General features: G+C 46.8%; 1 protein-coding gene across 1 annotated transcript in view; it reads right to left on the reverse strand.

Annotated features, from left to right (window-relative positions):
• LOC135911179 (uncharacterized) overlaps positions 1–25,369 on the reverse strand; it is a 180,918-nt gene that overhangs the window by 14,045 nt on the left and 141,504 nt on the right. Inside the window, exons 15-18 of the mRNA XM_065443368.1 lie at positions 15,583–15,635; positions 13,729–13,780; positions 7,140–7,207; positions 575–684 (exon numbers count right to left, since the gene is read on the reverse strand). Of these exons, the coding sequence (XP_065299440.1) occupies positions 575–684; positions 7,140–7,207; positions 13,729–13,780; positions 15,583–15,635 (283 nt within the window). The remainder of the gene's footprint in view (positions 1–574; positions 685–7,139; positions 7,208–13,728; positions 13,781–15,582; positions 15,636–25,369) is intronic.

Consider the following 25,369-nt stretch of genomic DNA (forward strand, 5'->3'; position numbering starts at 1 on the left):
CTCTGTAATGACACCGCAACAGCAGTGATGTCCATTGGGTTCGTGCGGTGATTAGCACGGCGCAAAATAGTCGACAAAAGAAATGGATGAGTTTAAGTGAATTTACTTGTTGGCAATATAATGACGTTAAGCTTGAGTTAGGGTTGTGCGAGCGATAAATTTAGAACGTGAAATGACGGGCAAAAGTAGCGGTCGTAGCGCCGACATATAAACCTCATCACTGTTTTCTTTCGCTAGACGTAATTTCGTTTACCTATCACTTTCAGTACACTGAATACATCGATCCACTACCAGTGGATCGATTGAAATGATTGAAAATGATTGAACAAGCATTACTACACATGAATACGATGTCTGTGGTACTCGGTAACAAATCGTAAATGGTGCGTCCCATTCGGGCGGTATGATTGTAGTTGTGTGCAGTGTCTACGAGTGAATGCGACTGTGTCATTATTGCACCAGAAAAATAGCATGTGTAGTAAAGCCAATAGCCGCGGCATGTGTCACGTAACACCCGTTTTAAGGTGATTAGTTCGTTGAGCATGGTAGTGCGGGCGATAATTTTGATACTCACGTTGTCCTTGCGGTCAGCCTGTAGACAGTCAGTGTACTTCTCCATTTTCCTCGTCCACGAGTAGCCGACCCAGTTCTCAAAACTTAGCTGGTTCTTGACTACCATGGATCCTGCGAATGGCCCCGATGCTCACTGTTACTGGCAATACAGAGTCCTAACCAAAGCCTATACTAGCGCCGCCCTTCTTGAACGAGCACTAAGCCGAACAACACATGAGGACCGGCTAATGCTTTCATCTGGAATCGCTTTTCTTCTGCAAAGAAAATGTAGATACATCTTACCGCATGAAACACACCCGTGCTGCGCTTGCTTATTCCTTCTTTGTTTGCACTTCGCAAAATGTATGTATCTCTCGTTTGCAATAAAGATTCCCGGCTTAAAACCGGAGCTTGTACTTATCTGATCTTCGGTTCTGTTCAAGTTCGAGTAGTCGCACTATTATGCTTTCAATCAAGCAGAATCAAGCAGCCCAATCGTGGACAATACAGTATGAACACATCGCATAATGCAAAACAGGCTAAAATTGCTGTAACAGCAAAACAATTTACCAGACGAAAATCATACTCTCTATGTTCTGCATCTACAGACATCCCAGTGTCGTTTTATTTCGTATTAATATCTGGTTTTATGCGTACGCAACTTTCATTCGTACACAGAAGTGGGTGCGTTCTCTCTCCGCGGCTGCACCGAAGGAACTCCGGGAAGGCCAGGGAAGGCGCCGAGGAACACCGAACCTGGTGTCAGTGAACCGACATGCGGGGATTAGTGGCAAGCATAAAAGAGGGCAGGGGGGGGGGGGGGGGCAGGCTGCCGCTCGCTTGTTGGTTCTGGCTATTCACCTAAATTCGCAATGATAGCACGTAGCTTCCGCGTAATCTGTTATACATGAATCACCGTACATTCTTACTCAGTTGGCTGTGCCTGGGTTCATCTCAAAATGCACTGGTCCGCTTGGCGGATTCGCATGTGCAGTCCCATTAGACAAGCTTGTTTTGTTACATAGGATGTCTGTCACGATGTGCGCGAAGTGAATAAACGGAAGACGAAGGCGTCAACATGCGAAGAAGAGTGACGACAGCGCATCGGCATCAGGCTCGCGTGCCCAAATGACTGAGAAAAAAAAAATGGGACGACGCTTAAGCTTCGCCTTCAAGAGTGGAACGTGATAGCGTTATCGCACCCCGTTCGCACTGCCCACTCATTCGCTCGGCATGCTCTTGAGTCAAAGACGAAACGTGCGCCTGAGCAAGCGGACCAAACCAACGAACTCGATGTCTCGGAGGGAGAAACGATCTACGCGAGCCAAACGTCGTGATCGGCATGGACAGCCGGGCAGCCACGTGCCACGGGGGGTTGACGTCACGATGGGATCCTCCTCTATCTCGCTTGGGAGCACCACGCAGACGCATGACTCCTCGCCAGCAGCACGGCACACATCGCAGAGGACCTTTCCCACCAGACGAGCTATAGTGCAGCGATCACGTCAGAGGCGTCCCGCATCGGGCGCTGCACCCAGGAATCGCGCTGTGAGCGGAAAGAGGAGCCGCGTCCCCTGAACACGAAGGTTCGAGTGACGCAGGCTGGAAGTAGGAAGGGGAGAGAATGAGAAAACTTGTTAAACGCAAGGGTATTGGGGCATCCTCGCACCGGTCCCCGCCCGGCCTCAATGCGCTCAAACGACACGAATGGGAGAAGCGGGCGAGTGGCGCGCCAACTGTCGGGGCAGCGGTATACATCGCGAGGAGGGGGTCTTCTGTGTTTGCCGCAAGATGGGTCTGCGTGTGCGCTAAGCGCCGAAGAAATGCAGCTGAAGCGTACTTCGCTACTCGTTTAACTGCGACTTTTGTAATTTACATGCTCATAATTACCGATATACACCGCCGTATAACTTTCTACGACACGTTTCTAAGGCAACACCACATTCACTAGAGGCGCTTTCGTCGCGCTTTGAACCATCGAACTCATGGCTGAGTGGCTGAGTCTCCGTCTCACACTCCGTCTCACATTCCGGCTCACACTCCGACACCGGCTTTTCTCCGACACAAGATACTTAACGCTGTCGCGTTAAAAAGAAGCAAGCGGAAGGGCACGTTCGAGGGTTCGGAGGGAGGCGGCGAGCGTGGAAGCAGACGTGGCGCGACCGAGAAGATGGGTCTCCAGGGCGCGGGAGTAGCGGCCTGCCGAGTTCCTGACGAAAGGGAGTTGCTTTGGTCAGGAGCGATGTTCGATGGAGGGAACTCGCAAACGTTCGATGTTCGCCTACCCGCAGCCCGCGGGTTGGCGAACATCACAAGGGCGTCCAACCCGTGCATACAGTCAGTGTCTCTGTCGCCGTGCTCAAGCACCGTGCCCAAGCTCCGGCTGGCGAACGCTGAAAGGGCGTCCGGCCGTTGCCCCCTTCACATCCAAGGAACGGGGTGGAAGGTTGCGCCCCCAAGCTCTTGGTATTTTATTGCCTAATGCCCTACGTATGCTAAAAAAGAAAAAAATAAAGAAAAAAATACCAATGATGAATTCCAAAGCTTCTGAGCCCCTATTGTGAAGCTCGTTGTTGTACGCCTCCGTTTTTTGTGTTTTCCCTGGTTTTCTTCCACCAATCTTCCAATCGCCTCTTACTAATCTCTATTCGGAACATGTTTACTTTTCCCGGCTCTCGCTAAACCAGAGTGCTTAAACGAGACCAATGATTACTAAATTGACCGCTGGGCAGATATCTACACATTCCAGTACAACATACTCGAATGTTTCTTGAGCTTTACCGCAGCAAGCACATGCTTTTTCTTTCTTCTGATATCTCACTTTATGTGTTTAAGGCGCCCTGATCTCGCTTCGAAAAGTAATGAGCTTCCCTTGGAGTTATAAATTGTTTCTTTCCTGATTTCGTTTTTTCCTCTGAAGTGTTTACTCATGACAGGTTTCTTTTCATTTGGCGCCACCCATGAGATTATCTCAGCTTCTCTGCCTTTGTGCTTCACGTTCTTTCATCTCACTTATTCATTTATTTTACCCTCAATGTACAAAGTACAGTATAGAGGGGAGGGGCTGAGAGAACACAAAGTAAACATCGGTAAAAGTAACTGAAACAAAATAAATAACGGCAGTAATAATTACAAATTCGAGTTGACATCCGATGATAACAAACAGAGGTACAAAAGATACAAATACAACTGTGATGTATATTATGGTAAAGAGGTTCGAAAAACATATTATGTACAGTAGATTTACAAAATGCATTGTCAACTTTTTGATCATGATGCTGATGAAAACGCTGCAATAGAAAAAGGTACATGCACAGAGGCAAGACAAATGGCAAGTATGTTAGAAAAGTTCGTTTTCAAGTGCGTTTCTAAACATAAGTGGACTAATCATACCTGTTAATGAAGGCGATAAGTTGTTCCAGTCTTTGCTAGTCTTTGGTAAGAAAGAATTCGCGCCCATGATAGTATTGAAATGCGATATGCTAGCTTTATGACTATGATCACGAGGAGAAGAAATGAAAGGTGCTAGCCTGATGCAAAGAGTGTGTAAAAAAGGTGGTAAGATAATGGATTTTGTGAAAAAGAGAAATGCGTGAGTGTTTTCGGTGGTCGGATAAGGTTTAATTAACATTTGATGTGTGTTACGCTTGCTGTCCGATTGCAGTTATTCAAAATGAAACGGGCTGAGCGGTTTCGTATAGCTTTCAGAGTATGTATTAGTGTTGAATGCCAGGGATCCAATACTGATGAAACATACTCAAGTTGCGAGCTAACGTAAGCGGTATACAGTAATTGTTTTAAAGATGACGGTGCATGAGAAAAATTTCGGCGCAGGTACCCTAAAGTGCGTTTAGTTTTGGACACTATAATATCTGTATGCGATTTCCAAGACAAATGGTTATTTATGGTCAATACTAAATAACGATACGAGGTCACACATTCGAATGATATATTAGTGAGAGAGTAATTAGGAGAACTAGAGTTAGTACGAGAAACCCTCGTAGTTTTGCACTTAATGTTAAGTTGCATTTTCCACGTGCTGCACCAATCAGTTATTTTATTTAAGTCAGTTTGCAGAGCTGTTACATCACAGTCATTGGAAATTTTGCGGTATATCACACCATCGTCTGCGAATAAACATGTATTTGATGAAATATTAGTAGGTAAGTCATTAATGTATATAAGAAATGAAAGTCTTTGTGTTGCTCGCCATACAGGCCGCATACTTGCTGGTAAGCTTCCAAGTTCTTTTCCTTCAATGTGAATCAATCTTATTCCTCTACAAATGCCTGAACAGTCTCCCAGCCCATTTAATTTCTTCCGTATTCCTCAGTCATTCTTCATAATTAATTTTACTGTGAGCTTCCCTAACTTAAACACTTGTGCAGCCCATCTCACCCTGCACAGCTTCAGTTGTATCCTTCCCGTGAGCAACCAATGCGAGGCGCCCCACTGACCTTTGGTTGCCATCAAATCATGATTGTACCCCTGATTTTAAGCAAACAACGGCATTTCAATATGTAAGTCCTGGAACCATCAAACTTTCCACATATCCCGGAGCACCTCGTACCTATTGTATCCCCACAGCGCTCTGTGTCTCTATGGCCGCTTTCTCTTCCACTTTACTGTTACTTTTGCTTTCCAAGCCCGACCCGCTACAGCGCCATCACCTGCCGCTGCTTCGTCAGGCCTGCAACAGCGTCGAACCTCGCTGCCAGCATCTCCGCAAGGCCCACAAGTGCCCACCGTCTGGTGATACAACTTTAGCGTTGCCCACTCGATGACAGTTTTTTATTACCCGATACAGTAATGTCAGAACATTGGTGTTAAGTGGAAGCTTTAGCTCAGCTGCTCCTATCTAAATATTTATAGAAGAAGAATTAGTTTTTCTCGGGGATCAGTGCACTAAATATGACAAAGTTTGCTGCATTTAAAGAAAAACGTATAGTTTTGTGACGGTTGGTTGCGAATTTTCAATGTAGGTCGCAAATTTTTCATTAAAAATTGAGAAAAATCGAACATTTGCAGAAAACAAATTTGTCAAGTTTACAACTCTGTAACACAGCAGTGAAAAATCATATCAGAATATTTTGTGAATTGCATATAATAGTACATCTAAAGCGGATAAAAACTGTATGCTATCCATGAATCGAAAAAGATTTTGTAACATGGAAATACAGCCTTTGCGAAACCCATGCACACAACGTAACAAATTTGCGTAACATATAAATTTACAGAGCAAATTTGTCCGCTTTCAATAATATATGGGATGCTGTTTACAGAAATGGGATATCTCTTCTCGATGCAGAGCTATTAATTTGTAAACTTCGTGCTTCTATCTTTTCCGAACTTTCGTATTTTGGAAAGCTTTTCACAAAATTCAGGCTCTAAATAGAAATTCCGCTTGCAACATTCACTAGAATTTACCTTGCTCTCTCAAATACAGCAAATTTCATTAAAATCACTCCAGGAGGGTATCTCAGAAAAGTGTTTTGGATTTTACCTGTATTTGAATTGGCCGCGTCACAGTTGGGCACGAGCTAAAGCTTAATCTTGACGCCAACTTTGTTTTCTATACCTTGTATTCAGCTTATAATTTTTATGTTTGTTTTACACGTGTACGAAGGGCTGCTTTAATCGTTTTCAAATGATATGTTTAAAATGCATTCTAAACACGAGACGCATAGCCTATTGACAGCATCCCAACTTTCATGCACCAAGATTTAAAAATATGCCAATATCACGTAGCTCGACAGAACCAAAGTAATGCCATTTGACGTCACTTGGCGTCACTCATTACTTTTCCCAGTCCCACCTAATTGCGTAATTAGCTTTAATTAATTACTCAAGTTCTCAAATATAATATTTAGATTACAAATACCAATCTCAAAATTGTAGAACAGCATTAGGATCTCCCCATACAGCTTCCTGTTGCCCAATACGCGCTGCATGAAACTGTTTTTCCGATTGAGAAAGAACTCCTCTAATACATGCGAAATTGCTGAGACACTTTGCATATATTCGCGAGCTTCTTACAAGCTCGGAATAAACACTTTTATGCAACAGGTATCGAGCAACAGAAAGCTGCGTCGGGAGGTTTACATGTTCCTCTACAACTTTCTGATTTGCATTTTTCCTCTGACCATCATTATTTGAGAAGTTGGTTAATTAATACTAATTACATAATTCGGAGGAACGCACAAGATAATCTCAGTATTTCCAAGCGACGGCAAACAACATTACCTTCGTTCTGTCTAGCTAGGTGGCATGAGCCGTAGTTGGCAGCTTTCGGCAGTTGCCATAGACGCTCAGACGACGTGGCGGCGTTGCGTTTAGCCTCTGCCCTACAGATGCAGTGCAGACCACTGCTGCTAGTCATTTATAATTTATTTTTATCAATATAGTTAACTTCATTTGAGCTCCACCTCCTGTAACCTTGACTAACGCTCCACCAGAATTAAAGCTCGCGGGAAATTATCTATTTTACACAGTTGCGCTATCTTATGACTCGCGGAGCTTCGGACGGACCTGTTAAATATACCCTCAAGCTGGATTCACTAGCGCGATCTTGTAAGAGCCATACTTACCGGTCATTGTCAAAGCTCTCATAACTCCGGTCATCACCAGGTAGCCTGACGTCGCAGCGAATATTCGACTGCGGTGTGGTAAGAGTAATGCGAATTTCAGGTTTAAAAGCAACACATTGTAAAGGCGCGATCCTGCCAATCAAAAAATGCATTGCCCACTAATGAATCGCCATTTGTAACAGTAAAAATGCACGGATGAAATCAGACATTGAAGACGCTGACCCACAAGCTGCACTTTCTATCTATTACTTATTACTGTATTTAGCTGTCCCGTAAATAAAATTTTTATGTTTGTTGTACATGTGTACGAAGGGCTTCTTCAATCTTTGTTTTCACCAGTGGAAATCATAGCGCACGATTTGATAAATTCGAGAAACGAACTTTCAGATTCAAGTACCCGAAGCTACTCCTAATGGCATCAATATCTATAGACAAAAGTTAGGGGCCGTGCGAAATCTCTTTAAAATATACGGCCATAAGTTAGCATTTGACCAGACACTTAACAGAGAACAGCACCCAAATCAACAAAAGATTTGCTTTTCTTGTAGTTTATCGACGAAATATTCCAGCATTCTTGACGCATACTGTGAGCGCGTCATTAGGTATAATTGCTACGAAGCCACATCAACGAGGAAACGCTGTTTCTTCAACGTTACAATACAAATGAGTGGCCCACGTATGGGGAGTGCTTAACGCCTGCTCCACCTCCGCCGCGTGTCGGGCCGGTATTGTACTGTCCTCGGGATCGGCCCACGTATAGGGAGTTTTATGCGACGCATATTACTAGAGCTCAACCCAGCTCCTCAGGCGCGGCGGTGTCGCCTTCAATACCACGTGACACAGTGACGTCACGACTGAGGAGAAACGGGGTCGCTCGCGGCGTCGCCTTCAAGGCTGATCACGTGACACCATGACGTCACGACAGAGGAGAAACGGGGCTCCAACTCGCGCCGTCGCTCGCGGCGTCGCGGCGGTATATAAGCAGCTGGGCTTGCCTCTGCTAGACACTCACGAGGTGAGATGCCTCCTGGAGACAGAGCTGCTCGTTGGAATGAGAAGCGAAGGTTGCGGTGTGCTACAGAGACTGTTTCTAGGTGGCTTTGCTACGGCGCAGCGACTACGACCCCCCCATCGGACGCGGTGAGCGTCGAGCAACGCAGCGTTCGGCGCGAGAACGAAATGTGCGCCTGAGCCGACGCCGACGACACCGGCTTTTCTGCGACACAAGCTCCTTAACGCTGTCGCGTTAAAATAAAGGCTAGTATGCTTCGCATCCTGGGCTTAACCTTAGCTAAGCCACAGCCATTTTTTTTTCATACGAGAGGAAAATTTCCTTGGGCGGTAGAAGTGTACAGCTTCACTGTAAAAATCCATGTGACGGAGCGTTTCCGCCGTGCTGTGGTTCTGCTCTGAAGGGTGCGTTCGGTGAACAAGGTCAGCTGCATCGTGACATGCGACGAGGAAGCGGCAGGGCGTTATTTATATCACATCAGCAGTGTTCTGCCAGCAGCACGCATTTTCGCCTTCATCCCGCGGGAGCCAACCTTGTTCACCGAACGCATGCTTGAGAGCCGCATGGTAGCACTGCGCAAGCGCTCCGTCACGTAGCTTTTATGCGAAGCATATTACGAGAGCACAACCCAGCTCCTCAGGCGCGGCGGTGTCACCTTCAATACCACGTGACACCGTGACGTCACGACAGAGGAGAAACGGGGCTCCAACTCGCGCCGTCGCGGCGGTATATGAGCAGCTGCGCTTGCCTCTGCTAGACACTCACGAGGTGAGATGCCTCCTGGAGACAGAGCTGCTCCTTGGAATGAGAAGCGAAGGTTGCGGCGTGCTACAAAGACTGATTTTCTAGATGGCTTTGGCTCAACTCTTGCAAGATGGGCTGGGTGGGAATCGAACCACGGCCTCCGGAGTGTGAGACGGAGACGCTACCACTGAGCCACGAGTACGATGCTTCAAAGCGGTGCAAAAGCGCCTCTAGTGAATGCGGTGTTGCCTTAGAAACGAGCTGTTTCTAAGGATCAGGCGTGCGTCGCTTGCTCAGGCGCACATTTCGTTGCCGCGCCGAACGCTGCGTTGCTCGACGATCACCGCGTCCAATGCGGGGCGCGTAGTCGCTGCGCCGTAGCCCATTGTCTTACACCCCTTGGCGGGTCGACGGGAACGCTGTCGCGTTCCACTCTTGAAGGCGAAGCAGAGTAACGCATGAGTTGTTTCTTCGTCTAGCCGAACCAAATATAGCCAAGCAACAGCAATTCACCAGGCTAAACAGTGGTTCAGCAACTAAAATAAAGGCTGGTATGCTTCGCATCCTGGGCTTAACTTTAGCTAAGTCACAGCCATTTTTTTTCATATATCCTAGCTTTCTTTGCAACGCGGAAAGAAAGGACTACGTGAGACGTAGCGTAAACGAAACAAGTCGATCGGTGGTTTCGGAAAGTGCTCTACAAATCTGCCTATCATACTTCGAGTCTTCAGCGAATCTTTAAAAAGTTGGTCAATAAAAGTTAATGAAGTAGTGTGCTACGGCGAAAACAAAAACAAAAATGGCTGAGTTACCGTGTTCAATGCGCTGCCGACATGTTCCATGTTTAAATTGTCGGCTAACGTAATGTGGGACACCACATATATATATATATATATATATATATATATATATATATATATATATAAAAGAAAAGTAAAGCGATGGGCCCTAATTGTATTAGTCATATCAGAAGAAGGTAACAAACACTGACACCAAGGGCACTACAGGGGAAATTACTTGTGCCTAATGAATGAAACAAGACTTTTCGCAGGTAGGGAACGATCACACAACTTTCGCATTACGTGTGCGATGCTTTACCGATTGAGCAACGGCGGCGTCGTTTCCCCGTCGACATTCTTGGGTATTAATGTTCACTACCAGTACCCTGGGAGTTTTAGCCAGCCCCACCAGCCACAAACCATTGTGGCGGATGTGGAACATACTTTCTGCTGTAGGCGTCACGAGAACGTGATCGCCTTGGGTGAAGGCAACTCGTCAATATACCCACATATGCTACCTGAAGGCATCAATTGGTAGAGCATCGCACGCGTAATGCGAAGCTTGTGGGATCGTTTCCTACCTGCGGCAAGTTGTTGTTTCATCCACTTTCTTTTGCGGTAATTTATCGTTTCTTTCTTTCATTTATTAGGAGCAAGTAATTTCCCATAAGTGGCCTTGGTTTCAGTGTTTGTTGGCTTCTGATGATATATATATATATATATATATATATATATATATATATATATATATATATCTCGAGATATAGGGCGTCCCGGCAAAGGTAGCCTTAACCAGAGTTTAAATATATGCGAATGCCACCTAGCGAGACAGAACCAAGGTAATGCTGTCTACCTACTTACATCTAATACGATATTCCGCCTTAATTATTTAACTTCTCAAATATCTTAACGGTATGAAATGTGTAAATGAGAAAATTGCAGAGCTACATGAAAAACTCTCGATAGAGCTTTCTGTTGCTCAATACATGCTACATAAGAAGGACGCCTAAGTATCGCCTTGAAGAGTGCAAAGCGACAGCTTTGAAAGATCCCGGACTGCTTTTCACGCTTCCCGGCAACTGGAGCGTAGGTAACCGTAAAGGTGTCTCGGGAAACGCTGATCGCGAACGCTCCGCGAGAAGGCGGGCTTTGCGGTAAGAACGCGGCCTCTTGCGTGGGCCGCGATGCGGCGGAGGCGAGCACCATCTGGAGGTAATGCAAGGAACCCGGCGCGCCACTCTTCGGCCTCGGAGAAACACACGCGCCGGCGGTTGCCGTGGCCGGTCTGGAATGGCGGAAACGCTGGAAAAGGGGGTTCTTCTAGTTTTCGCATACCACAATTTTGTCTTCTTGTATCGTCAAATTACAAGCCGACGCTGTCCCTTGTGTAGGTTTTGCGTTAGTCGTACTTTACGATTTTTCTACAGATTTCAGCTCGAGAAAACGAATTAGTTCGGTAGCTTCTTTGCGCAACATGGAGGGCCTGTAAGAAGCCCGCGAACGTGCATGAAGCTCGCGAATACACGCAAAGTGCCTCGAGATGCCAGTGCCACGGCAATTTTGTGTGCATTTGCGGGGGTCTTTCACATAACATGCTCGTTCGTTTCCCTATAGGTTTACTGCATTAAGCACGTCCTCCTTCTTATATTTCGATATATAAATGCCTGTTCTAAGGCATCCTGATCTGGCTGCGGCAGGTAATGAACTTCCCTTTGATTTATGATGGATTGTTCATTCCTGGTTTAGTTTCTTCCTTTTAAGCAGTTACTCATAAGCGGTTTCCTGTCCCCTGCCGCCACCTGTGAGATTATCTCCACGTCTCTGATTTTCCGCTCGACGTTGTTTGTTGCCACGTTGCTCATCACACCGGTCGCATACTTGCTGGTAAGCTTCCTAGTTCTTTTCCTACACTGTGAATGTTTTTCCTGTACAAATATCTAAACGCTCTCCTAGCCCATTTTCTTTTTTTACCATATTTCTCGAACCATTACATCTTTCCATATACACAGGAGCACCTCGTACCCATCGTATCCCCATAGCGCTCTGTTTAATTATGGTCGCATTTCTCTTCCCCTTTGATGGTATTTTTTTACAGCGAAACTATTAAGTGCTACTTTCCTCAGGATCGTGTCCGTATGTAAAAAGAAAACTATCATCATCAGGATTGGCTTCGGCCTCGGCGTCTTCTTCGACAGCGCGCTGGTTGGGGCCCCTCGGCGCTACCACGCGAACGCGATCGTGCCAGTGCTCCCATGTTGGTCATAATTAATTAATTAATTAATTATGAAACACATAGACGTAACCATTTTTACAGCGAAGCTGGTAAGGGCTTGTTCTTCCAGGATCGGTTCCGTATGCAGACACAAGAATGCCCATATGTGGGCCGATACCGAAGACAGCGAAATGCAGGGGCCGACCCGCGGCTGAGATGAAGCAGGCGTTAAGCACTCCCCATATGTAGGCCGATCCCGAAGCTAGTGAAACGCCAGACTGACGTGCAGGGTAGGTGAAGCAGGCGTGAAGCACTTCCCATAAGGGGGCCGATATCGAGGATAGTGAAATGCCGGGCCGACTCACGGCGGAGGTGAAGCTGACTTGAGCACTCGCCATACGTGGGCCGATCCCGAAGACTGTGCAATACCGGACCGACCCGCGGCGTAGGTGCAGTTCGCCATTAAGGGGCCCACATACAAAGCTTCGCTGGTCATCCTTTTTCCCACAGTGGAAGGGCGCTGAATTTTTTCCTGTATTTCCACATATCTATGTCCATTGTTTATCCGTATACCAATATATTTATGTTCTTTTACCTGAAGTATTTCCTGGCCCTGTATTGACACTGCCTGTTTACCTAGATTCGCTGAGGCGTAAGCCCTCCGGAGGTGTGTAAGACCGGAGCAGCAGCGCCCGGAAAGTTGGGAGAGGAGGCACAGAAAGCTCCGATTTAAAAACTTCCACGACCGCCATATTCTCCGACTACTGGTAAGCGCAGCATACGCCCTACTACCGAAACGATCCTGCGCGCGACAACGCATTTGTGGTGGCAACACCTGCGCCCGGCTCAGCTAGGGGTGCAACAGCATCCAGCAAGACAGTGTAAATCAATGGCGTTGCCCGTACCGAGCGGCCCTTTTGTTACTGTTTTCAGAGACAGAAACTTGAACGTTCAATGCAAATATTATGGGAGATCTTTCTATCACTGCTCAGCCATAGCTGACATCTTAGTTTGAAATAGGTTGTTCTAACTTTTCAATAAGCCTACGAATTACGTTAGCAGAACAAAGTCCTTAAACTGCAAGCATGCTCCAGGTGGTTGAAGTGAGGGGCAGGTGCATTGTGCTTTTTTTATTTTCTCTTTCTGTGTAGCTTTGTTGTAATTCTCAGGTTGTCACCGACTACAGGCCCACCTTTAGCGTCCGAGCTGCGCTTCTGGGTGGATGCGCTGGTCGGGGCTGAACGTACAGTAAAGCGACATGCTAACGTTATCTAATAGTTCGCTGGGTGCTGACTATATGAAGAAGAGGTCTTCCTGTTGGTATCATCTCCTTCGTCATGGAGGTGCGATCCCTGGAACGCCACTTGGCGGCGCTACTCATCTCAACAGCATGGTGAGATGCCTGGTAGCTGCCAGGTATCTGCCAGTTCCTTCTACTCAGCACCAATTGAGTTGCGTGCTGCACCTCGCCAACATGTCACACTCGCATATATAACACCTTCCGAGGACTTCAAGTCCAACGCTAAACCTTGCTATCACTTTCACTGCTTCACTATTTGGACGGAAGGGAAATTTTTTTGCTGCACTTCTGAAATGCGCATATTTTCGGGAGCGAGGAGTGCCCATGACGAACTACTTTTCAGCATGAACACAAGGCGTTGTGGTGTAAATGCTGGCTTCAGGCATATGTCGGTATTGGAGAGGTCCACGCGCGTGCACTGCGGACCAGCAGCGTATCGCGGTTGTGGTTATATATATTCGGGCGGACGTCTATCGTGGTCGTGTCGCGTGTCTTGGAATGGGACAAACCGATGCGGCGAACGAGGATATGGAAATACTCACTTCCTCTGGCTGTTACGGAATACGGGCTTCGTAAACACGCCCATGGGAACATCTGAAAGGACAACGCCAGTGGTTGTGTACCACCTCGGTTGCGAAGTGTAGTGGCGCACAAGTAACGCATACTTGTTAGGCATTAGTGAGCGCACGTAAGATGTCCATAAAGAATGTGTAAAACACTAATGCACTAGCGCGAGCACGGAGAGAAACTGTGCCCTCATGTTACGATGTTGGCACGGATAATTAGTCGATAGCAACAAATACAAAAGCGCTGAAAGACAGCAAATAACGCAAGAGCGGAGGAAGCTAAGAGCGGCATTTGGGGAAGGAGACGGCATGACAGGTTTTCTTAAATAACATGTGAAAAATAAGCGCGCTGACCCTGAGCTTTCCTTTGTCTAGTGCATGATTTCTGTTTTTTTTTCGATCACTCTTTAACAGCTTGCGAAAGTAACCTGACATCGTAGTGAATATATTTCATAGCTGGGAGAGTAGGTAGGGATGCGCTTGTAAAAGCTGCCGCATAAAGGGGTCACAAGATGATAAGATAGCGGATGATTGCAGACTCACAACTATGTTTATTGAAGAACAAAAATACCTTATTCAATACGCAGCCGCGCTATCGTACGTGTTCCTATCAGGGATACAAAGATGAAAGCATACGTTATTAAAATCATGATTGATGATGTCGCGTTGCAACAAATGATGGGAACCGAACCTGGGCCTCCGTCCGGGGAGCGAGACGAGCAGGCTACTGCGACGCCTTTGCGTCTCTATCAAAATGATTAGTTTAGGCCCAGCGCTAACAAAAACCTCCTAAATTATCATACTTTAAAGAGTTCGAGTATTAAAGAGTTTATTTCATTAAAATTTATTATGATGTTTCAGCCTCAGCGTGTTTACCTTTAGTAAAGAGTGTGCCAACCCGGACTTTCAAGAAATGGTTCACGAAATTAGGAGCAGCCATACTGTGATAATTTACCCTTGATGCCTGTTGATGCAGTTCTGATTTGAATTAAGGTGCTCCCATCTTCCTATTTCGGCTTCCTCACGCTTGGCATGTGGACAATATAAAAAAAGAACTGCTGATACTCTTCTCATATTTCACGTCCTCAAGCTTGCTGGGAGGACGATATAGGATTGGGCTATGGGATTTGCCCCGCCTGCCGCATGCCGTGTCGTCGTGTAATTATTTATTCAGCTGTAGGACCAGTGCGCAAAAATAAAGAAGCTCAAGTGGCAGTGCAAGACGAACAGTGCACAAGATATCCGATGGTCGGACCCGGCTCACTGTAGCTGTGCATTGCTGAACAGGTTGTTGACTTTTTCAGTAAACCCTCGTATAAGCTTTCTCGAAAATCGCCAAGATCTCTTTAAATCTACGAAGGCAATAGTAGTGAATCTCGAAGCTTAGCCTCATCGTTGAGTGTTAGGTTAGGTTATTCATCAAGTAAGTTCTCTCAGTTACTTTTACTAAAAAAGAAAAAAGAAAGAAACGTCGACCTTCAAGTCGGAAGGAGCCCTATAAAGACGTTATAGAATTAGTTTCAGCTGGGGGATTCGGCATTAATCTATAGTGCTTTTCTTGTAGCTTCCACAGGATGATGATGATAGCTATAATTAATAATGTTATAACTAATAATAATAATGAGTACAACCATATATACGCCGAGTCAAACAGTGTTTGTAGGATTACTAACAAGAAAAGAGTGCTGGGTAAGTAGAAATAAGTTCCCTATGTAAAAGTACAGCGTGAAAGAGACGTACAAGTAATAGCGATTATGAAATATAGGGCAGCTCTCATTATAGCAGCAATCAATATCAGCCTTTCTGCGTATTACAGCTCTGGGTACTTACACAGGAAATTTTCACTTGGAAGATAGGTGGCGTACAGAGGGTCGAACGGGTTCCTGGACAAAGCAAGTAATGGTTATCAGTGGCTGTGTACACAGGATTCACACGCCTCCTTCAAAACGTTATTAACGTGTATCTTTTTCGAAATTTCATTGAAGCTCTGTTTTGAAACGCTGCCAGCAGGGTACACACACAGATGAAGGAGGAGGATTGCGAATGGGAATTAGGTGGTACAGTTTATTGATCTATTTAAAGTCCTTTTCAGAGAATGTGGACGTACAGGTCCTCTGCCGGGATGAATGGGGCGTTGAAAGACTACAATGTCATTCAGATGGTCAGGATTTCCAGTTATTCGAGTGATAGTTACTTGTGCTGAGGCTGTGCGCGGTCAGGACGACCATGGTACATAAGTCCCCCGAAACCACTATGATCAGAATACTCTCACTACAGTTTGGCCAATATTATCTGCGTATTATGATCATTGACCAGCGCTTAACGGTAGTTCGCGCAATCTAAAGCCTGTATGGTCATCCTCCTTGCATGAAATGCAAAATATTGCCATGTTAAAGTACGGAGGTCTGCGCGGCAGCGCAGCGCGAAGTGGGTACACGTCACTGTCGCGATGTCGTGTTGTCGCCACATTGCTATAGAGCACGATGAGTAGGCTGAATCTGCGAAAATTTTACTGGCAAAGACGTCTTGAGAGCCTGAAAGGGGACTAGAAAAGTAGACAGGTGGGGTAGCCTGCTGGAGATGTTGTTTGCTTGAAGTACGCAGGGACGTACGCACATTGTTCCTGGTGGCTACCGAGGGAGCCATTTGGCTTAGGAGCTTGTACGGGTGCACCCTGAGGGGTGGGGGCAGAGAATGATTGGTCTATGCATCTAAGGAGGCGGCAGCCACACGTGCAGCCGTATTGGCCCCGGTCACACCAGCACGCCCTAGCATTCAGATGATTTCTATCGGAGTGTTTAGTTTTTCATGCCTAGGAAGGATGCGTAGAATACCGGAAGCTGTAGCATTCTCCGACGCTGAGCGAAGTACTTCACAGTACGCTGTGTGCGAGTCAGTGAATGCACGGACCGATTTCTGTATGGTATGTGGCAGGCTTACAGTCGCTCCCCAAATAAAAAGGAGTTGAGCATGCACTGGGGTACCGGGCGGTAGGTGCCCGCTATAGGCCCCTGTGTAGGCGGTAGTCTGCGTGCAAACCTGTGTCATATAGGCCTGGTCATCAGAGAGAGTTGCATCAGTGGAGATGTCAATTTATGTAAGCTCGCGGCCTTGAGTTGTCGTGTGGCAAGATACTGGCGGCGAGGGGCGTTATTACGAGGTTGGGACGATGGAATCACCGAAAAGCAATCGGGGAATCTCAAGTATCGTTCAGAAACCGACGCACGCTACGACTATAAGTAAAGAATTGGTTTTATTCCAGAGACATCTGGTCGTCGTGTCCTTCACTAAGAGAGCTCAGGGATGTACGCGCCCGGATGCACGCGTCACGCCCATGGTGTGCGTATGCAGAGTTCAGCAGCGGGCATGATACAGCATTTCCTTATCCTAAAATCTGTAGAGGGATTTTTTTCCGAGTTGATCGTGTTAGTAGGTTCGAGCCTTCCCCAGAACTTGCAGCTTGACCTGTTCTCGACCAAGTCGGTTTGCTCGCAGACTTCATCCATCGATGGTGGATCAGGTTGCGAAGCTCCCCCACTATTCGCCATTTCACTCTCCCTTTATTAGGTTACGGCGGTTTCCTGTTGAATTTCCTGAAGCCACACTTGGTCCACACGTCGTCGCTGTTCTCCGCCTTCCGTATCAACCATGGTCAAGCGTCCACCACTGGTGGCAGTCACTGCGCCAGGCAGCCATCTCTGTCCCATTCGGTTATACTGTCGCGACCAGACTCGTGTTCTGGGAGGAAACAATGGGGTAAGTGGTGCCGAGAACTGACTCCTGACTGGAACACTTGCGCCCTATTGATCTGGGAAGAAAGCACTTAGTCTCGTCCTTGGTGGGCGCAAAACAACATCTCTGCCAGCAATTTGCTGTCCTTCATCGGCGTAATTCTGTAGCGAATCAAGAATTTAGCAAGTCGACATTGCAGTGAGCCTGATGTATTTTTCTATAGTGCTTCTTTGGCTGTGCGCACAGCGGGCTCTGCTGCCCCCTTCGACTGCAGATAATTAGGTTCAGTTGTAACGTGGCGCACATGGTAATCTCCGAAGAATATCATTGGCCCCACCCTGGTAAATCGGGACACTTTTATCGGACACGGCTTTGTGAGGCAAGCCGAAATGGGTGAAAATTCTCCGAAGCACTTCCACTGTGGTATCAGCTGTCGCAGTTTTGAGCGCCCCCACCTCTCTCGATGTCGTCCCTGCGTCCAAAGATCATATGCCCTTCCGCCGACCAGCAAAGTCGACGTGCAGCCGAGACCAGAGCTTGTTAGTTTCCGAACAACTTGAAGGAACTAGAGCCGCAGGTAGTGGTCAACACTTCAGACATTGCGGGCAAATTTTTACCAGACTCTCTATATAGTGGTCCAGACCAGGATTCGGAAATGACGTGCGAGCGACGCTCTTAATTGCTGTCATGCCCGGATGGGATTCGTGGAATTCCTGTGGTGTGAAGGAACGTGCCTTCTCAGGAAAAATAACGCGGTGCTCCCAATAAACTAATTCTTTAATCACTGTCAGTTCTTGAAAACACTGTTCTGCACTCAGTGATCTTGACCAGCCATGCAGGATCCACGTGTTTACGTCAAGAAGCCGTCTGGCCACGGCAGTGTTGGCTGCTAGCTTCTGGGGACACAAAGGAAAGGGGTTCAATCCTTGTGCGTGCAGCATATATTCCACGGACGTACATTCTCCTGCGTTTTCTAGATTAGGCAAAGGTAAGTAGCTCGAGGAAACGGCATTAGTGTTTAGGTGTCCTTTCCGACACGCCATTTCATATTAGAAAGTTACAGCTCAGCGGGTTTTCGGGCCAGCGAAGACGCCACTGCGCATGTGGGATACGCTGGGGTGGCCACTGTGCTTATGGAGCGGGCGACTCGCTCGCTGGTGTCGTCTCTCCAGCGGAGGGCGTGCAGCGGACTAGCGTTTTTACAAAACAAACATGGCGACCACCCGCACGGACAGCGGCATGTCGTCAACGTCGTCTTCAAACAGTAGCGCCGGCAGGCGAAAAAGCGACGGAAGGGTTCCATCACTGAAGAGGATCTCTGTGTCCTTCGAGTGGTTCCAGCAACGGGGCCTTTTGGCGACGATGTGAACTGGATAGTCACGATTGAGAACCTGAAGCGAGCGAACCGATCTTCTCACAGCAAGTTCAACGTTGTTTGGCGGAGGGAGCAGCAAAGCGCTCCGAGCTAGAACCCCTTAAACTTCGTGAGGTAGCGACACTCACCTCCTCCGCCTTCACTCCTCGTCGTTTCTCCTCTCTTACTCGCTCCTTCCTCGACCATGGCGCCACCTACACCAATCGAGCGTATCAACAACGCCAACATGCGCTCCTCGCCACTCCGTAGACGCTTCTCGAGCGAAAATGGCGCTGAAGCATGGCGCGAGGGCCCATGTGATGCTATTGGGCTAATAGCGACGCGGCGTCCGCCTCGGCCAGAGCGCGCGAGGAGGAGGCGGCATTCTTCAAAGTTTGGCGCTACGTTACGAAGTTTAAGAAGTTTTACTCCGAGCGAGGGATCACTCAGCTGAAACTTTTCCATTCGTGCGGTGTTCCACTGGCGTCTGTGCTCGCCCGTTTGGCCTGCTGGCCCCATCAGGCAACAGTGATGTCGTCCGACGCCTGCGTCCTGTCGGTATTAGGGCGCCCGCGTCTGGTGACACGTCGGACGGGCTATCGCCATGTTGTGACAGTTAGAAAGCTTTGGTTCTTTAGCCTATTGTTAAGGGAGACAGTATACCTCCGCTGGATATGGGTGTAGCGGCGCTTTATAGAGTTATTAAGGTGAAAGCCTTCGTAGGCTCATGGTGAAGTTTGTGTCAGCAGGCGTATCCGCCGGAGTGTCAGCCGAAGCGTCATATCATCATATAAGATATATTAAAGGAAGATAAAAGAATGAGAAATTATTGATAGTGACAGTTAGTGAATGATAACACTGTAATAGAGGCTGGTAGGGGTTAATCAAGACTAAAAATGACTGATAATTCTGAATACTGTCCTGTAATGACTGCTAATGACTCCGAAAGGACCTATATGTCTAACAACGGGTTGTAATGACCACAATTGATTAGAAATGACTAGAAATGTCTAGCAGCTAGTAGTAATGACTAAAATGACTACTAATGACTTGCAATGCCTACTAATGACTACTAAATTACCCGTATGTCCAACGAGAACTTGTAATGACCACAATTGATTACAAATGACTCAAGATGCTTACTAGTGAGTAGTAATGAGTAATAATTACTGAAATGAATTGTAGTGACTACTGATGAATAGGATTTGACCAACATGTATAACGAGAACCTGTAATTGCCACAATTGATTACAAATGACTAATTGCCTAGTAGTGACCAGTAAGGACTAATAATGACTGAAATGACTTCTAATGACTAGTAACGACTATGAATGACCAATATGTCTAACGACAACTTGTGACGACTACAATTCATTAGAAATGACTAAAATACTTAGTAATGACCAGTAATGATTATTAATGGCTGAAATGACTTGTAATGACTAATGTCTATGATAGGACCAACATATCTAACGACGGCTTGTAATGACCCCAAATGGTTATAAATGACTAAATGTGCCTAGTAGTGAGCAGTAATGACTAAAAGAAAGAAGAGAAAGAGAAGAGGAGAATGACAAGAGGAAGAAGAGTAGGCTTTCGCCGTTCACTTCTAATGGACCCCTCGCCAGGCCCCATAGGAAATTTTGGTTATACGCTGGAAGTTGTTACGCGTCCTCTAGGTAGTGTTGTGCCGTAAAAATTTTTCAACGCGACTTATTAATAGCCAAGATATACATGTTTCAGTGCCGCGAGCTCATGATTTCACAAATCGAGCACCACTGCATGGCTAGACGCTCTCTACACTCGCTCCATCTGGCGTCCGCATGCAAAATTGCTCCCCTTTGTTTAGCCACACCGGATCTCGAGGATCGCGTGACGCATACGTCAAGGGCTCTGCGTTTTCTTTTTTCCCTCGCATTCCTTTTTGTGGCGCTCCACACTTCCACTGACGGGGTTACGTGCGAGCTGTTGTGATGTCTCGTGTCGCTCAGCGCATGATTTCGGGCGCTGTGCGCAAGGACACATGACTAGCGGTATAATTCAGTGCGACATGAATACTGAGGCAGAACAAGCGTATCGCAACGCATGATAACGCGCTAGAACACGTTAGAGGATGGCATAGTTTCGGTACCTGCGAACGTGACTGCATGATCGTGGGAACAGCAGACGAAGCGGAAGTGCATATCCCTTGCTTCGGTGTGAAGTAAAACAAAAAGCATGCAGACATTCACTTTGTGTGTTTTATTATTTCTCGAAAGTTCAATTCGTTAATTCAAGCAACAGATCATACAAATAAAAGATATTGTTTCAAATAATTCTCGGATTCGCGTGTCACCACGAGCGACGTCACACTCCGGACCTGACTATGTAGGCGTAGGGACGCGTCTACGTCACTATCCGGTATTGAGCGCGGTCGCCGCGAGAGAAAGGGAAAACGGCGTTGGGATCGAAATTCCAGACCTCTCTGCGGCGTGTAGCGATGTAATTCTGTGCAAGTACTATCATTAGCACGCATTGTATGATCTGCGCTTGTCAGCTCAAAAAGGTAGGACCTGGTGAGGGGCCCTTTAAAAGAGACCTTAAGAGACCCTGCAATGTTTCGTAGTATTTCTTTATCATTTCTTGGCTGACTTATTTTTCTGTTATGTTTTCCTATCAGGTATACTTTTCTCTTGTATGTACCTCGAGCACCTTAATTCGTGACATATGCCAGAATAAAGATGAAGATGCGGGGCACGAACAATATATCTATTTTTTATCGACGCGAAGGAACACTCGAATGACTTCCATAGAACGACAACATTGTTGAAGAGGTTGCCGTAAGGTATTAGCGGCGAGTATTTGGACTGGCGCCCTCTCGCGAGTGACGTCACGCCTAGGACGCCGCTCGCTCCGGCTCGCTCGGCTGCCGCGCGCGCTCGTGTATGCTTGGGGTATAGGTAGCTCGAGCCGTACTTGTTGAAGGATATGTAAGCTTATTTCTGCTGCCATGCCTGAACCAGAGTTCCTTTTTCAAAAGCGCGTGAGTCGTGAAAATTTGCGGTTTGGATATCGCAAGCTATGTAGCGTTGAAAGGGTCTACTGGTTTTGCAATGCATATATGTGTTGGTTCTCTATAAAATTTTGCGTAAAAAGAATGTCTGCAAATTTAACACGTGAAGTTGTGTGTGATGCTTTGATAAAGAGGTAAAATGCCCTTAGTGCATAGCTATGAGAAACATTTCATTTCACACAGAAGAGAAGTCTTGGTATTTGGTGTCGACATGTTATCCGTGTTAGAAAGACATTGCCAAGCGAAGCTGTCATCATTATTCTTAGTACTCTGGTGATTTGTTCTAGTCAAATATGGCCACTTTATTAATGCGTAAAAATAGCTAGGCGCTGATTTTATATCAAAAAGTTAGCTGCTACTTTCACCGCTTTCTAAAACAGGTCCCCATAAAACGAATTGCTCATGGCTGCTAACAAAACGGCGCGTCATATATAGAGTATGTAAACATTGTTAATTCACACATACCATAGTAGCAATTATCTGAGAGAACGGTTTCGTGGTTAAGATGGAGAGCCAATCAATTGCAAGCGATGAAATGTTTCATGGTGGCCCTTAGCAGGCTTTATCTAAAGTATGGCACACCCCTCGCGCAACAGTAGCAGCTGACTGTCGTTATGGCGAGGTACACATTGTTCGAGAAACGCACCAGTTCCCTACAACTTTGAATTGAAACCATGAAGCACATGAAGCAGTTTTTTACAGCGCCAATTGCAATGGCTAAAGTATACTCGCGGTATTACAGTGCAGTTTAGGGTGCCTAGAAAAGAAAACTTCAAGCATCTTCTTCCTCACCATGTCTCGATCAAGCCTTGTTTATTATGAATAGAGAACTGTTCGCTTCGTCAGTATATAAGATGAACCTCGCAAACCTTCATTAGGAAGACACCCCAAGTGTTACATATTTCACTTGCTTTTTGACCCTCCAGTAGCGAATAATGATATCTTCAATGTGTCCCATACTGCTAATGAATGACGCTTCGACTCCTTTTGTGGCTGCAGCCATACAGACCATAAGGCATGCTTCACTAAAAAAACTAGGCCAAGCAGCCTTTGTCAGTTCGCCAAACAGATTCGTCATGCATATTCCTCAAGCAACAAACACCAGTAAGTTGATTATGTGATTTCAACCTGTAGCACGGAAAAGGGAATATATACTGGTACATTCCGTCTCGTATTGTGCAAACAGCTGTAAGAATCAATGAGCTTTCCTTCAAATTACCGCTACTTAAACACATGAAGAACCGCCAATTTTGAGAAGCAGTTAAAGAAGCCAGTGGTGCTGACAGAATATAAACTGTAGTGTGAAGTGCTCGTTTTACTGCCGAGCGTTTCTGTGAAGAAATGCAAAAGTCCGATGTTATATCATGAAGTACTCGTCGTCAGCAAACCTGTTTTAGCGGGTTAAAATCAAGGTAACTGTTGTAGAAGTCACATATAGCCAGAGTTTGTGACATACTTATCACACCGCGCAGGTATGGTATCATAACTAGATTCTTATATGCCATCTTTTTGCCGTTGTCGATCCGCTCATAATAAAAAGAAAAACCCGCAATGGGCTGGTTTGCGCTCCTTCGGCTGGCGCTGTAACGTTGCCTTTGAGAACCGTATTGTGGTCTAGGCGTTAAGCTCTTTGAAGAAATTTTCGCGAAAAAAGACGTCTTAAACATGTATGAGACAACCGCCATAAGTATACAAGAAGAGGGAACGAGAACGAACAAACGAAAACACTGCAGAAGGCGCCCGGACACAACCCGAACTGCCGCACACGACAGGCGCGAGTCCGCCTGTCGTGTGCGGCAGTTCGGGTTGTAAAAAGCTACGGCGGCGAAAAAGCGAAAGCTTTTTCGCCACCGTAGCTTTTTCGCCGCAAAACCCCATTAGAAGTACTAATATACTCTAACAAGGAAGCTGTATGCACCACGAAAAGTAAGAAATTTGAAAGCCAGCTATCGAACCTAACAGAGCCTGGGGAGCAAAACAACCTCGGTCAGGTTGTATGCGTGTCCCTTACCCTTGCGCATGTTCCCGCAGTATGAGGAATGTTGCAATGCTGAAACAAGACGTGGTGCTCTCACTGCGCTGCTCGAGATGTCTCCCCTTCCTACTTGGCCTCAGAAGCGTGCCATAAAGTTCTTGTAATGACGCACAGGCGTTAGGCAAATTACTCGTATTGAGCTTAAGTACGGCCCCATTTAGGCAAATTCAGAAACATCTTAAAGGGTAGCTTAAGCGCCCGTTCCTGCGATGAGCGTCGGCGTCGTACCTCGCAACCCAGCGAACGAGCGCAGCGAAAGATGAGAGCGAACGTGGAGCACGCAGGCGAGCGCTCAAAGACGGCGACAGCGATGGGAGCGTGAGGAGCAAAGCGCAGGAGGAGGGTGCAGCAGAAGCACGAGGCGGAAAGCAGAGGAGCAGGTTGTGGCCAAGGCGTGAGAATAAAAAATATGCAGATCCCACGCACTGTGGGAATCGATGTAAGCGAAGCTATGTATGTTGTTTGGGTTCATTGACGTACTTTGGTGGTGATATATTGACGGCATACGACAGTCGTGAGAGAATGTGAATGGTTACCTTGCCTGGTGCGCTTGTGTTTGTTGTTCTTGCTCCGCTGGACGCTTTATGCGAGCCTTAATCTCGTCGGCACTAAGTGCGCGCTTCGGCGCCATTCTGGGTTGTGGTGTTGCAGATTCTCTCTCTATTCCCTCGCTAACGTTCTCCCTACATCCTTCCTCTGCTGTCGTTGCTGTTGCGGGTGAGCACCAAGACAAGCACGGCAGCTCCTGTACAGCGCTTGTGACGGGTCACGCCTAGTTAGGCATCCAGAGGGCATTGCGCAGATGCGACGCGGCGTAAATCTCGACACGAGCTTTTCTGGCCGTTTATCATTTTTGCCAGACTCCTGTCATGTACTAGCGCGATAGCGGTAAGGGCCGAGTGCCGCAGAAAGCTGGTGTCGACGCCGCGGACGTCGTTGGCGAGTAATCACTCTGAACCACGACCACGCGTACATTGTCTTACGTTCTTTACAAGGTTATTCCTGGGAATTTTGAGAATGACAACTGATAACCAAATGTCATGAACCAAAACACCGACAGTGCACGCATTTTATGTTTTCTTGACATGGTCACGTCTTGACCACATCCCGAGGCCACCCGCGTTAGTGGCGTTCCGGACAGCGGCAGCAGCAGCAGCAGTAGCAGAAGTGAGAAAGTCGAAGGAAGAGGCAAAGAAAGCGTATTTAAAAGCGTAGCACCGCGCAAGACAGACTATGGCTACGGTGGCTTCGAGATGACGCCAGAATAGCGCGTGTTGTTAGGGGGCCTTGATGCGCTCGCTCGCCTCCGCTTCATTCGCGGGGGCGCGCGCGCATCGCGCCACACTTCGCTCCGATTTGACCGTGCTGCATGAGACATATTGGGCCCTATAACGTAAAACTATTACGATATGTTTCTATTTCAATCTCCTGCCGTCAAATTTGT

The sequence above is a fragment of the Dermacentor albipictus genome, chromosome 5, assembly GCF_038994185.2.
Source record: "Dermacentor albipictus isolate Rhodes 1998 colony chromosome 5, USDA_Dalb.pri_finalv2, whole genome shotgun sequence".
Classification (NCBI taxonomy): domain Eukaryota; kingdom Metazoa; phylum Arthropoda; class Arachnida; order Ixodida; family Ixodidae; genus Dermacentor; species Dermacentor albipictus.